This window comes from Sinohyriopsis cumingii, chromosome 17, assembly GCF_028554795.1.
Source record: "Sinohyriopsis cumingii isolate HCF-2022 chromosome 17, ASM2855479v2, whole genome shotgun sequence".
Classification (NCBI taxonomy): domain Eukaryota; kingdom Metazoa; phylum Mollusca; class Bivalvia; order Unionida; family Unionidae; genus Sinohyriopsis; species Sinohyriopsis cumingii.
Window position 1 is genome coordinate 113391930 of NC_142977.1, and position 15964 is coordinate 113407893.

The following is a 15964-nucleotide window of genomic DNA, read 5'->3' on the forward strand; positions in this document are numbered from 1 at the left end:
TGTGCATGTTGTAATAGTTATGAATAGAGTCCATAAAACCATTGTGCACTTTGTCATATTTATGTATAGAGTCCATTATCCAGTGTTTATGTTGTAATATTTTTATGTACAGAGTCCATCACTCATAGCGCATGCTGAAATATATGCTATATTAGTTATGTATAGAATCCATTTTCCATAATGTAATAGCTATATATATAGTCCATTATCCATAATATAATAGTTATGTACATACTCCATTATCCATAATGTAATAGTTATGTACATACTCCATTATCCATAATGTAATAGTTATGTACATACTCCATTATCCATAATATAATAGTTATGTACATACTCCATTATCCATAATGTAATAGTTATGTACATACTCCATTATCCATAATGTAATAGTTATGTACATACTCCATTATCCATAATGTAATAGTTATGTACATACTCCATTATCCATAATGTAATAGTTATGTACATACTCCATTATCCATAATGTAATAGTTATGTACATACTCCATTATCCATAATGTAATAGTTATATATATATAGTCCATTATCCATAATATAATAGTCATATAGAAAGTTCAATATCCATGGTGGCCCCGAGTGGCCGAGTGGTCTAAAGCGCTCTTCGTTACGGATCACTGCCATCTCACCTCTGTCTGTGGCGGTTCGAGTCTAAGATTCAGCCAATGTGGGCATGTGAGAAAGCTTGCCAGTAGCTTCTCGTGGGTCGGTGGTTCTTTCCGGGGTTTTCCGGGTTCTTCCTCCACCATTAATACTGGCCGCCATGTATAGCCTGTCGTGCTGAAAAATGGCGTTAAACCCCACAACAACAACAACAAATCAATATCCATGTTGTAATAGCTATGTATAGAGTCCATTATCCATAATGCAATAGTTATGTAAATGTAATGGGATAGATGTGTACATAATTGTAATGGCATAGATGTGTACATAATTGTTATGGAATAGATATGTGTGTACATAATTGTAATGGGATAGATGTATACATAATTGTAATGGGATTGATGTGTATATAATTGTAATGGGATTGATGTGTATATAATTGTAATGGGATTGATGTGTATATAATTGTAATGGGATAGATGTGTCCATAATTGTAATGAGATTGATGTGTATATAATTGTAATGGGATTGATGTGTACATAATTGTAATTATATATGTGTGTACATAATTGTAACGGGATAGATATGTGTGTACATAATTGTAATGGGATAGATATGTGTGTACATAATTGTAATCGGATAGATGTGTACTTAATTGTAATGGGATAGATGTATACATAATTGTAATGGGATTGATGTGTATATAATTGTAATGGGATTGATGTGTATATAATTGTAATGGGATAGATGTGTCCATAATTGTAATGGGATTGATGTGTATATAATTGTAATGGGATTGATGTGTACATAATTGTAATTATATATGTGTGTACATAATTGTAACGGGATAGATATGTGTGTACATAATTGTAATGGGATAGATATGTGTGTACATAATTGTAATCGGATAGATGTGTACTTAATTGTAATGGGATAGATGTGTATATAATTGTAATGGGATAGATGTGTATATAATTGTAATGGGATAGATGTATACATAATTGTAATGGGATTGATGTGTATATAATTGTAATGGGATTGATGTGTACATAATTGTAATTATATATGTGTGTACATAATTGTAACGGGATAGATATGTGTGTACATAATTGTAATGGGATAGATATGTGTGTACATAATTGTAATCGGATAGATGTGTACTTAATTGTAATGGGATAGATGTGTATATAATTGTAATGGGATAGATGTGTATATAATTGTAATGGGATAGGTGTGTGTACATAAATGTAATTGGATAGATGCATACATAATTGTTATGGGATAGATATGTGTGTACATAATTGTAATGGGATAGATGTGTACATAATTGTAATGGGATAGATGTGAAGTGTGTACATAATTGTAATGGGATTGATGTGTACATAATTGTAATGGGATAGATGTGTATATAATTTCATGGGATAGATGTGTGTACATAAATGTAATGGGATAGATGTGTACATAATTATAATGGGATACATATTTATATAATTGTAATGGGATTGATGTGTACATAATTGTTATGGGATAGATATGTTGTTTTGTTGTTGTGGGGTTTAACGCCATTTTTCAGCACACAATAGGCTATATATGGCGGCCAGTATTAAAGGTGGAGGAAGAACCCGGGAAAACCCCGGAAAGAACCACCGACCCACGAGAAGCTACTGGCAAGCTTTCTCACATACCCATATTGGCTGAATCTTAGACTTGAACCAACGCAGGCAGAGGTGAGATGGCAGTGATCCATAACGAAGAGCGCTTTAGACCACTCGGCCACTTGGGGCCCCGGATATATATGTGTGTACATAATTGTAATGGGATAGATGTGAGGTGTGTACATAATTGTAATGAGATAGATGTGTACATAATTGTACTGGCATAGATGTGTACATAATTGTAATGGCATAGATGTGTACATAACATTTATGGGATAGATATGTACATAATTGTAATGGGATCATTTGGAGAATAATCAAGAGGGAAAACTTTATTTCTGTGATATTGTTACTGATTATTGTTCTTGCTTTGAAATTTGTTATTCATACTGGTAGCCACTGGGGATGACATTCACACTAGTAGCCATTGGGGATGGCATTCATATCGGTAGCCATTGGGGATGACATTCATACCAGTAGCCACTGGGGATGACATTCATATCGGTAGCCACTGGGGATGGCATTCATATCGGTAGCCATTGGGTATGGCATTCATACTAATAGCCACTGGGGATGACATTCATAATTGGTAGCCATTGGGGATGGCATTCATATCGGTAGCCATTGGGGATGACATTCATATCGGTAGCCATTGGGGATGGCATTCATATCGGTAGCCATTGGGGATGGCATTCATATCGGTAGCCATTGGGGATGGCATTCATACCAATAGCCACTGGGGATGACATTCATATCATTCAACCACTTTCTATCATGACAATGCAGAAAATCAAAAATATTTGTTATCAGTTCCTTTATTTCGTTGTATCCAGAGAGCCAAAGTGAGATTTAAAAGTCAGGGGCCAAAACTAGTTATTTACATTGAACATGGAGATGAGTTGTTGATAATTAACATGGAAACGAGTTTTTGATAATCAACATGGAAACGAGTTAATGATAATTTACATGGAGATGAGTTGTTGATAATTAACATGGAAACGAGTTGTTGATAATTAACATGGAAATGAGTTAATGATAATTTACATGGAGATGAGTTGTTGATAATTAACATGGAAACGAGTTGTTGATAATTAACATGGAAACGAGTTAATGATAATTTACATGGAGATGAGTTGTTGATAAATAACATGGAAATGAGTTGTTGATAATTAACATGGAAACGAGTTAATGATAATTTACATGGAGATGAATTGTTGATAATTAACATGGAAACGAGTTAATGATAATTAAAATGGAAAAGAGTTGTTGATAATTTACATGGAGATGAATTATTGATAATTTACATGGAAATGAGTTGTTGATAATTAACATGGAGACGAGTTCTTGATAATTAACAAGAAATATTTATTGATAATTACAACTTTATTATAGATGGCCCCAGCTTCATGACAACCAGTTTGTTTCATATTTAGATTTTAGCAGAGAATTGGTCTCAAAATTTGTAAATTAAACAAAAAAGTTCAAATTAACACATCACTTACCTAATTGTTAACATCACATTTTCATTATTATGATAACCACAAATTCTGTTAAAACAAAAAGACTGCAATGAGATCATAATCAACATAATAATTTAGTTTTATTAATAATTTAAAACTATTTGAAATCCATTGGCTTTGTTTTATGTACGATGTTCTTCTTCAGAAAGTGTCATGTGAAGTTTCTGGAATCATTTCAACAAGGATTCTGATGTCAATAATGACATCAGTAACAACAACAATAATAAACAACTAATGATAGTGAAAACACTCAATATTCAGTATTTTATCAAAATTTAATATTACATGAAAATATACATGTTATATTTGAAAACATTTTGGAAGGATTTTATATTTTCAATATTTACTCAAACAAGTTAAAAAATAAAAATCTAAAGAAAATTAAAAAGTATTAAAAAAATAAAACAATATTCAATAAAAGCTTTCAAAATGGTACCTATCCACTATTGACTGCTCCAGTGGCCTAAGTGGTACACATATGATGCCCCCAGTGCTAGACATCACCATGGCAGGAGAAATCATAGCAATATGATTGAATTTTTAAAGCTACCTTAAAAATCGGAATCACACACACATCCTGTCTACTATTAACACAATGGGTCATCTCACAATGGATCTTCTCAACTATAACCACAATGGATAATCATAACCACTACTACAATGGTTTCACACAATCACAGCCATAAAGGACCCTATCAACCACTACCACAATGGATCCTCTCAACTCCTACCATAAAGGATTCTCTCAACCGCTACTATTAAGGATTCTCTCACCCACTACCATAAAGGACCCTCTCAATCACTACCATAAAGGATCCTCTCAACCACTACCATAAAAGATTCTCTCAACCACTACTATTAAGGATTCTCTCAACTACTACCTTAATGGATTCTCTTAACCACTACCATAAAGGACCCTCTCAATCACTACCATAAAGGATCCTCTGAACCACTACTATAAAGGATCCTCTCAACTACTACCATAAAGGATCCTCTCAACTACTACCATAAATGATTCTCTTAACCACTACCATAAAGGATTCTCTCAACCACTATAATAAAGGATTCTCTCAACCACTACCATAAAGGATCCTCTCAACTACTACCATAAAGGATCCTGTCAACTACTACCATAAAGGATCCTCTCAACTACTACCATAAAGGATTCTCTCAACCACTATAATAAAGGATTCTCTCAACCACTACCATAAAGGATCCTCTCAATCACTACCAAAAAGGATTCTCTCAACCACTACCATAAATGATCTGTTCAGTAACTACTAAAAGTAACCCAGTTGTACAAGTAACTTGATAACCTGCTTTTTCTAGAATGTTTCCTTGTCTTCCAAGAAAAACAGGTGAATATACCACTTGACAGTCAGAAAAATGGACTGGCAGGCAAAAATCAGACAGTCTTACAAATGGGCAGACATCAGTCAGGCAGACAGTCTGTCATATGGACAGACAGGCTAACAGTCATCAGATAGACATACATATATTGATTAGTAATTTTTTATGGTTTAATTAGATCTCCCATCCCATTGCATTATTTTTTGATCCATCTATGCCTTTCAAGGCAAAAAATTGGATATTTCAGTTTGGACTTGTTCCAGAATCTTCACTATTTGAAAACTGCAGATCCATTCTTCATATCAAATTCTATTACATAATTTGTCAATTATGTTTTTGTGCGAATGTTTTACCTCACCAAAGTTCAAGCCAATATTAGCACACACACACTTAACAACGAACATGTTTTAATGTCTTAAACTATTACCTCCAGTTAACAATGAGCATGTCCTAATGTCTTAAACTATTACTTCCCCTTAACAAAGAACTAGCTGTCTAAAAAATAGTGTAAGTAATTTGCAAAAAAGGATAAAAAGAACAGTGATTTCGCAAACATAGATTGCTTACAGTCCATATAGTCATAGATGGCTAATAATAAAATAATAATAATAAAAATTCACTGTTTGAAAATAATGGAAAAAATAGTCATTTATGAATCTTGATTGCAAACCAAAAGGGACATAATTTCATGTCAGAATGCAGAAATAAACAAAGTAAAGAAACCAAATCAATACCAGTAAACTAACAATCATTAAACTATTGTGTTTTAAGATCTTACCCTCTGAAATCTGTTGGATGCAACTGCTCTGTGATGTTTCTACAGTACCCTGCCCTAACAACGTTCATCACTGTACCCCACCCTAATGCTGTGCACTGTGTCAATGTTACACACCCTAACAATGTTTACTGTATAAATATACCCCAACTTAACAGTGTTCACTGTATCAATGTACCCCACCCTAACAATGTTTACTGTATAAATATACCCCACCCTAACAGTGTTCACTGTATCAATGTACCCCACCCTAACAATGTTCACTGCATCAATGTACCCCACTTTAACAATGCTCACTGTATCAATGTACCCCACCTTAACAATGTTTACTGTATAAATATACCCCACCCTAACAGTGTTCACTGTATCAATGTACCCCACCCTAACAATGTTCACTGCATCAATGTACCCCACTTTAACAATGCTCACTGTATCAATGTACCCCACCTTAACAATGTTTACTGTATAAATATACCCCACCCTAACAGTGTTCACTGTATCAATGTACTCCACCCTAACAATGTTCATTGTATCAATTTACTTCACCCTAACAATGTTCACTGCATCAATGTACCCCACTGTAACAATGCTCACTGTATCAATGTACCCCACCCTAATAATGTTCATTGCATCAATGTACCACACACTAAGAATGGGAAAAATATCCAATGCAAACTGACAGATTTTGGCTTTAAAATCTATAATAAAAAGAAATTTTTTGAGTGACAGAAGGAAATATTTCACTCATGACATGAAAAAAATCATAATACCTGTAATATCCAGGATCATACAATGTGACCCATATCAATTGTACAGTATATATGTCTGTACTATCCATTGGCCAGATCATACAGTGTGACCCATATCAATTCTACAGTATATATGCCTGTACTATCCATTGGAGGTATCATACAGCATGACCCATATCAATTCTACAGTATATGTGCCTGTACTATCATTGGCCAGATCATACAGCGTGACCCATATCAATTCTACAGTATATATGCCTGTACTATCCATTGGAGGTATCATACAGCATGACCCATATCAATTATACAGTATATATGTCTGTACTATCCATTGGCTGGATCATGCAATGTGACCCATATCAATTCTACAGTATATATGTCTGTACTATCCATTGGCTGGATCATACAGTGTGACCCATATCCATTATACAGTATATATGTCTGTACTATTCATTGGCCAGATAATACAATGTGACCCATATCCATTCTACAGTATATGTGTTGGTACTATCCATTGGCTGGATCATGCAATGTGACCCATATCAATTCTACAGTATATATGTATGTACTATCCATTGGCTGGATCATACAGCGTGACCCATATCCATAATAGTATATGTCTGTACTATCCATTGGCTGGATCATGCAATGTGACCCATATCAATTCTACAGTATATATGTCTGTACTATCCATTGGCTGGATCATACAGTGTGACCCATATCAATTCTACAGTATATATGTCTGTACTATCCATTGGCCAGATCATACAATGTGACCCATATCCATTCTACAGTATATATGTCTGTACTATTCATTGGCTAGATAATACAATGTGACCCATATCCATTCTACAGTATATATGTCTGTACTATCCATTGGCCAGATCATGCAATGTGACCCATATCCATTCTACAGTATATATGTTGGTACTATTCATTTGTCATCTGTATGAAGGAACCAGAAATAATGAGAATCATCACAATAAGGTAATTTGTTTTCAGTCCATATATTTACATTTTCCTGATCTCCATCACTGAAATCATGTGCAAAGAATCGTACATACTATGAAAATAATATTCAAGGAAATGATTAACAAATTGACATATAGGAGGAAGAATGGATAGAAACATGGATGGATAGATGGATGGATGAACAGAAAGAATGACAAACGAGATGGACATGCATACAAACATATATCTATCCATTCTTTACCCCAACATGTTGTTGTTGTTGTTGTTGTGGGGTTTAACGCCATTTTTCAGCACAATAGGCTATACATGGCGGCCAGTATTAATGGTGGAGGAAGAACCCGGAAAACCCCGGAAAGAACCACCGACCCACGAGAAGCTACTGGCAAGCTTTCTCACATGCCCACATTGGCTGAATCTTAGACTCGAACCGCCGCAGACAGAGGTGAGATGGCAGTGATCCGTAACGAAGAGCGCTTTAGACCACTCGGCCACTCGGGGCCCCTTACCCCAACATGATGCAAAATATTAATAGGAATGACAACATAATAAGGGCATGGAAGCATGTATAAAAAAGCAACAATAATTAGGGAAGTAGAAAGAGACATTGTCCAAAATGAGCTCAACCAAAGTTTTAAAATTAAACATTATACAATTTTTAGAGCAAGTTTTTTAAAACATAAGTAAAATATGCACACATGTATATTTTGATATCCATTTACAGTGGTCCCCTCTCATCAACAGCACCCCTGACCAGTGGCCACCCACTCTTTACAGCCAGAATCCCTTGGCACCAACGAGTTTGTATTCAAAAGTACCCCTCAAGAAAGGCCATCCCTCTAAAGTTACAAGTGGCCAACATACTAATGCTCAAATGTAAAATTTACCCCTCACGAGCGGCCACATTTTGTTATTATTATGTGCCCAGAACCAATATTTAATTACGGTAAGGTAAGTAATTGGATTATCTTTCCCGATGTCTGTTTCTGTATGTCAGGTTTTCGTTACTAAAGAAGTGTTGGCTAAAGTACATGTACCACTAAGGTTATTATTATATCATTAACACCGACGTTTGCAGGAAATGGGCTTGTTTTGATAGAGATTTGGGATTCACTTAGTGGATTTTTAAAACAAATTGATTATGACCGACATCGTTGTCAGGATTGTAGATTAACACATACACAGAGAAACAATCAACTCTGAATAAAACAGGGTACCAGACAAAAACCAAAAAATCATGACAGTACATGTATCACTTCCTTTATAACAAGTTTTTTCGTTTAAAAAAGTTTCGTCTGCAAAATTAAATTGCAGTGCTGTACAATTAGCAACATGGGAATAAATCATTAAAAACTTTTTTCATGTCATCATGTAAACAAAGAAGTAATACTTTAGAAGAAAAAGTAAAAGTTATTCGACTTGATAACAATGGGGAGAGTTCACTTGCTGAAAGATTTTATGTTGGGAAGACTCAAATAAACAAGACTGTAATAGATAAGGATAATAAGCTGAAGCAGTGGGTAAATGGAAAGAGAATGATTTTAAATATGAAATAATGTATGTACCAAGATTTAAATAATGTATTTTAATGGTTTGCAATGTCCATCCTAACAATATCCTACTCACATTTCACGCCTAAGAATAAAGCTATTATTATTATGCTACTTGAAATAACTCTGTTTATAAGGCAGGAAGAACATTTTAATAATTAATGCTACTTTTAAATGAAGATATTAATTTTTTTAATTCCTATTATATATGCATATATCAATACATCTCACAAATATATTCCCCTTCTGGAAAGGCCACCCATGTTATAAGGCCACTTTCTTGGTATAGAAAGGGTGGCCGTATAAGAGAAGGACCACTGTACATGTAAAATTTACACAGTACAAATTTACACAGTACAAATTTGCACATGTACAAATTTACACAGTACAAATTTACACATGTACAATTTATTTTTGCACTACCTCTGGATATAGTGAACAATTTACATAACTAACCAAATTCATTCACAAGACAAAATTAACAGTGTATGGAAAAATACCTGTAAATCTGCATATGTACATAAATTGAAGTATATGAACAGAATACAAGCTGGTACGTCATTAGATTTCAGTTCTTGCTTCAATCTAAGTCTAAAAATTTAAATCCTTATTCACCTTTTAAGCAAGTTGGCAATAACTGCTTGTAATAAGCTTGAAACAAAACTGTAAATGTACAGTACTAAAGTCTTGTAATAACTTTAAATGAACAGTAGTTGTAATAGCTGTAAATGTACAGAACTTGTAATATAAACTGTAAATGTACAGTACTTTTAATAATTGTAAAATGAACAGTACTTGTAATATCTGTAGATGTACAGTACATTCAATAACTGTAAATGCATAGTAGTGTACTTGTTATAGCTGTAAATGTACAGTACTTGTAATAACTGTAAAATGTACAGTACAGTATTACCTTTAAATGTACAGTACTTGCAATAACTGTAAATGTACAGTACTTGTAATAACTGTAAAATGAACAGTACTTGTAATAGCTGTAAATGTACAGTACATTCAATAACTGTAAATGTATAGTACTTGCAATAGCTGTAAATGTACAGTACTTGTAATAACTGTAAAATGTACAGTACTATATTAACTTTAAATGTACAGTACTTGCAATAACTGTAAATGTACAGTACTTGTAATAACTAAAATGTACAGTGCTGTATTAACTTTAAATGTACAGAACATGCAATAACTGTAAATGTACAGAACTTGTAATATAAACTGTAAATGTACAGTACTTTTAATAATTGTAAATGTACAGTACTTGTAATAACTGTAAAATGAACAGTACTTGTAATATCTGTAGATGTACAGTACATTCAATAACTGTAAATGCATAGTAGTGTACTTGTTATAGCTGTAAATGTACAGTACTTGTAATAGCTGTGAATGTACAGTACTGTATTAACTTTAAATGTACAGTACTTGCAATAACTGTAAATGTACAGTACTTGCAATAACTGTAAATGTACAGTACTTGTAATAGCTGTGAATGTACAGTATTTATATTAAATATACAGTACATTCAATAACTGTAAATGTACAGTACTTGTAATAATTGTAAATGTGCAGTACTTGCAAATTTCTTGGTGATGCTTAAATTTGAAAAACTTGAATGACTGAATCAATTATTTTCTGTGACTTTGTTCCTCAGGGGTCCTCTTATGATTCTATAGATAGGACACAATCAAATCATATTTTCAGTAAAATAACTATTTCATCAATGTCTTACACAGTTGTAAATGAAGGTTTGGTGAAGGGAGATAATGACATTGGTATTATTAGTGCAAGATACTCTGCATTAACTTAGAAATAAATTTTAGGATTCCATTGTCATAAATGTCCTGGAAAAACAAATATATAATTGAAACAAATCAATTGAGCTGAAGATTTGTTTTTGCCATGATTGACCTTCCTCTTCCATTTAAATGCAGTCAGTCATTATTGCTAGGTTTGAGTTCATAATATTCTCATGACTATCAATAAAATATTTCATACATTGATAAAAAGACAGGTTAAAAGGAACCTCCAATTTCCTTCATGTTCTGATCTTATCTACAGTGATAAATTACAAACTAAGTCGCCCTGTCCTTTGCAGTGTGTTTCATTGATTGAAAATGGTTTCCTTCTATCTCTTTCCAGATTTGAGTTCCTGTTCTCGTCTCTCCTCACGCCATTGTTGTATCAGGTCCATCATTTGTTCACTAGTCTGCTGTTGCTTGGTCGGTGACATGGAATCAAATTCACCTGGCTCCAACTTACGACCAAATATCTCCATCTGGAATCACACAATTTAATCCAAGTTGATAAGTAATTAATAATGATTATTACTGGATTAAAATGACAGCTGTCTTACTGAATCATAAAAATCAAAAAAGAAGTTTTTTCATCACGATCAGAATTCTGATGCAAGAAATATATAGAGAATAACATATTAAGATCAGTGTTATACTCTCAACTTATTTCATTACCATGTTAAAACTAGTGCTTTACTCTAAATGTCTAATTACCCTGTTACAAAGTGTGATTTACTTTAGTTGTGACTAATTACCTGGTTACAAACAAGGTTTTACTCTAGATGTGCCTAATTACCATGTTACAACCATGGTTTTACTCTAAATGGGCCTAATTACCATGTTAAAAACAGGGTTTTACACTAAATTACCGTGTTTCAAACAGGGATTTACTCTAAATGTGCCTAATTGCCATGTTACAACAAGGGCTTTACTCTAAATGTGCATAATTACCATGTTACAACCAGGGTTTTACTCTTAATGTGCATAATTACCATGTTACAACCAGGGCTTGACTCTAAATGTACCTAATTGCCATGTTACAACAAGGGTTTTACTGTAAATGTACATAATTACCATGTTACAACAAGGGTTTGACTCTAAATGTACCTCATTGCCATGTTACAGCAAGGGTTTTACTACACGTTTTACTACAGAATTGAATATTGGTCAAACACATAAAAGAAACTGTTACAGTGGTATTTATTTTAAAAGTCACCATTGTACTGACATGTAACATACAAGCTATGGCTGTGAGATGCTTATCCTGACATGTAACATACAAGCTATGGCTGTGAGATGCTTGTCCTGACATGTAACATACAATTTATGGCTGTGAGATGATTGTATTGACATGTAACATACAAGCTAGGGTGTGAGATGATTGTATTGACATGTAACATACAATCTAGGGCTGTGAGATGCTTGTCCTGACATGTAACATACAAGCTAGGGTGTGAGATGCTTGTCCTGACATGTGACATACAAGCTAGTGCTGTGAGATGATTGTATTGACATGTAACATACAAGCTAGGGTGTGAGATGCTTGTCCTGACATGTGACATAGAAGCTAGTGCTGTGAGATGTTTGTCCTGACATGTAACATACAAGCTACAGCTGTGAGATGATTGTATTGATATGTAATACACAAACTAAGGCCGTGAGAAGAATTTTTTGACATGTAACATACAAGCTAGGGCTGTGAGATGATTGTATTGACATGAAACATACAAGCTAGGGCTGTGAGATGATTGTCCTAACATGTTACACCATTGTCCTTATGTCAGGGAATCGTGTATATTTAATGTTTGTGTATTATATCTGAACTGAAATGAGCTCAGGTTTTGTTTCCATCCACAGTGTTACCCAAAAGTGGTTTATTTATATCTTACGTTAATCAAAATCACTTCAGGCCATATGAGCAAAGTGCTTGCAAAGAGAAAGCCAGTAAACATTGAGCCTACTGGCTGTAGACTGCATCAGTATAAGTCAGGACACCTATAAACTTTAGGCAGTATAGTAACTTTACAGTTTGAAAGGTTTTGTCAGGAAGCTGTCCACAGTACAGAACAAAATCTTTGGCTGTAGAGATGTGAATTATAAAATTCTTTATACTGTCTGCATTAGGATGTATTTACGATAGAATTATTGGATGTTCTAATATTTATTCTAAATATTACAGATACTCAGACCTGTAACGCCACGTTATTAGATTTATTATAGTCTGGTTTCAAGTTTGTCAGTTTATAACTGACCAGATTAATATGTATTCGCTAAAATGTTGCATGGAATACAGGATGAGAAAATGTTAGTTCTTAACGTTCTGCAAAAGTATTCTTGTCAGATGCAGATTGACATATGAACCTGCTTATTACGATAATTTTGTACTTTAGTCTCAATGAAATGATTTACTACGAAATAATCAACTCCACATACACATGTGCATAACGTACATTATTGCATTTTATACATGACTTTGTCACATATACCACATGGCTTTAGGCATTATGTTGTGGCAGCTGTTTGGTAACTGTGGAGTTGTTTGGCAGTCTTTGGAGAGAATGTCTGATTTTAGATGTCTGGATCTGTCTGGTCTGTTTGACAGTTTGGCAGCTGTAGAGCTGTCTAGCTGTCTGTGTTTGGCTGTCTGGATGCATCTGGAAGTTGGTGTGATTTTAGCTGTGGAGCTAATCGCTTGAATGCACAATCATGGTACTTGGTGGGTTGGTGTATAAGCTGTTTTGGGGTGTTGGTACCTGGTTGGTTGGTGTATAAGCTGTTTCGGGGTGTTTGCAGGCATGACCATGTGTCTGAATTTGGAGGTGTGATTTTTGCCATAGAGCTAACAGCTTGGATGCAGAATCATGGTAGTTGGTGGGTTGTCATATGACCTGTATGGTGCTGTTGGTGATAATGTTGTCTTCTAGGACAACAGTGATTATTTCATGTTGAGAGACCAAAGCTTAAGGACCAATTGGTCTGCAGGGAAAAAAGGGGTTCTTTGCTCCTTTGGCAGACTGGGAAGGGCAAGGTAATTGTGGTGGCTCCTTGATCATCTGACAAAGTGGTTGGACTGAACATACTTGGTGGTCATCAACTGGATGCCACAAGTTTTATATCCCATTTTTGTTAATTTATCATTATCACTGAGTGAAAATCTAATGTACCAATATCACTATTTGAGGGAAAATCTCATGTACTATTATCACTATGTAAGTGTAAATCTCATGTACTATTATCACTATGTAAGTGAAAATCTCATGTACCATTATCACTATGTAAGTGAAAATCTAATTTTTATCAAAAAGCACTATGTAAGTGAAAATCTCATGTACTATTATCACTATGTAAGTGAAAATCTCATGTACTATTATCACTATGTAAGTGAAAATCTCATGTACTATTAAGTGCAAATCTCATGTACTATTATCACTATGTAAGTGAAAATCTCATGTACTATTATCACTATGTAAGTGAAAATCTCATGTACTATTATCACTATGTAAGAAAAGATCTCATGAACTATTATCACTATGTAAGTGAAAATCTCATGTACTATTATCACTATGTAAGAAAAGATCTCATGTACTATTATCACTATGTAAGTGAAAATCTCATGTACTATTATCACTATGCAAGTGTAAATCTCATGTACTATTATCACTATGCAAGTGTAAATCTCATGTACTATTATCACTATGTAAGAAAAGATCTCATGTACTATTATCACTATGCAAGTGTAAATCTCGTACTATTATCACTATGTAAGTGAAAATCTCATGTACTATTATCACTATGTAAGTGAAAATCTAATTTTTATCAAAATCACTATGTAAGTGAAAATCTCATGTACTATTATCACTATGTAAGAAAAGATCTCATGTACTATTATCACTATGTAAGTGAAAATCTCATGTACTATTATCACTATGCAAGTGTAAATCTCATGTACTATTATCACTATGTAAGTGAAAATCTCATGTACTATTATCACTATGTAAGTGAAAATCTAATTTTTATCAAAATCACTATGTAAGTGAAAATCTCATGTACTATTATCACTATGTAAGTGAAAATCTCATGTACTATTATCACTATGCAAATGTAAATCTCATGTACTATTATCACTATGTAAGAAAAGATCTCATGTACTATTATCACTATGCAAGTGTAAATCTCATGTACTATTATCACTATGTAAGTGAAAATCTCATGTACTATTATCACTATGTAAGTGAAAATCTAATTTTTATCAAAATCACTATGTAAGTGAAAATCTCATGTACTATTATCACTATGTAAGAAAAGCTCTCATGTACTATTATCACTATGTAAGTGAAAATCTCATGTACTATTATCACTATGCAAGTGTAAATCTCATGTACTATTATCACTATGTAAGTGAAAATCTCATGTACTATTATCACTATGTAAGTGAAAATCTAATTTTTATCAAAATCACTATGTAAGTGAAAATCTCATGTACTATTATCACTATGTAAGTGAAAATCTCATGTACTATTATCACTATGCAAGTGTAAATCTCATGTACTATTATCACTATGCAAGTGTAAATCTCATGTACTATTATCACTATGCAAGTGTAAATCTCATGTACTATTATCACTATGTAAGTGAAAATCTCATGTATTATTATCACTATGTAAGTGAAAATCTAATTTTTATCAAAATCACTATGTAAGTGAAAATCTCATGTACTATTATCACTATGTAAGTGAAAATCTCAAGTACCATTATCACTATGTAAGTCAAAATCTAATTTTTATCAAAAAGCACTATGTAAGTGAAAATCTCATGTACTGTTATCACTATGTAAGTGAAAATCTCAAGTACCATTATCGCTATGTAAGTCAAAATCTAATTTTTACCATTATCACTATCTGAGTGAATATCTATTCTATTTTTTCAACTTATTAATATCATTTCTTCATACCAGTGTTTTATCTTAGTGT

At 33.5% G+C, this 15964-nt stretch overlaps 1 protein-coding gene across 1 annotated transcript in view; it reads right to left on the reverse strand.

Annotated features, from left to right (window-relative positions):
* Window positions 1-3629: 3629 nt before the first annotated feature.
* The window catches only part of LOC149779688 (uncharacterized), a 96792-nt gene continuing 84457 nt past the window's right edge, over window positions 3630-15964 (reverse strand). The window contains exon 19 of the mRNA XM_089940533.1: window positions 3630-11476. Within this exon, the coding sequence (XP_089796659.1) occupies window positions 11327-11476 (150 nt within the window). The 3' untranslated portion in view covers window positions 3630-11326. The remainder of the gene's footprint in view (window positions 11477-15964) is intronic.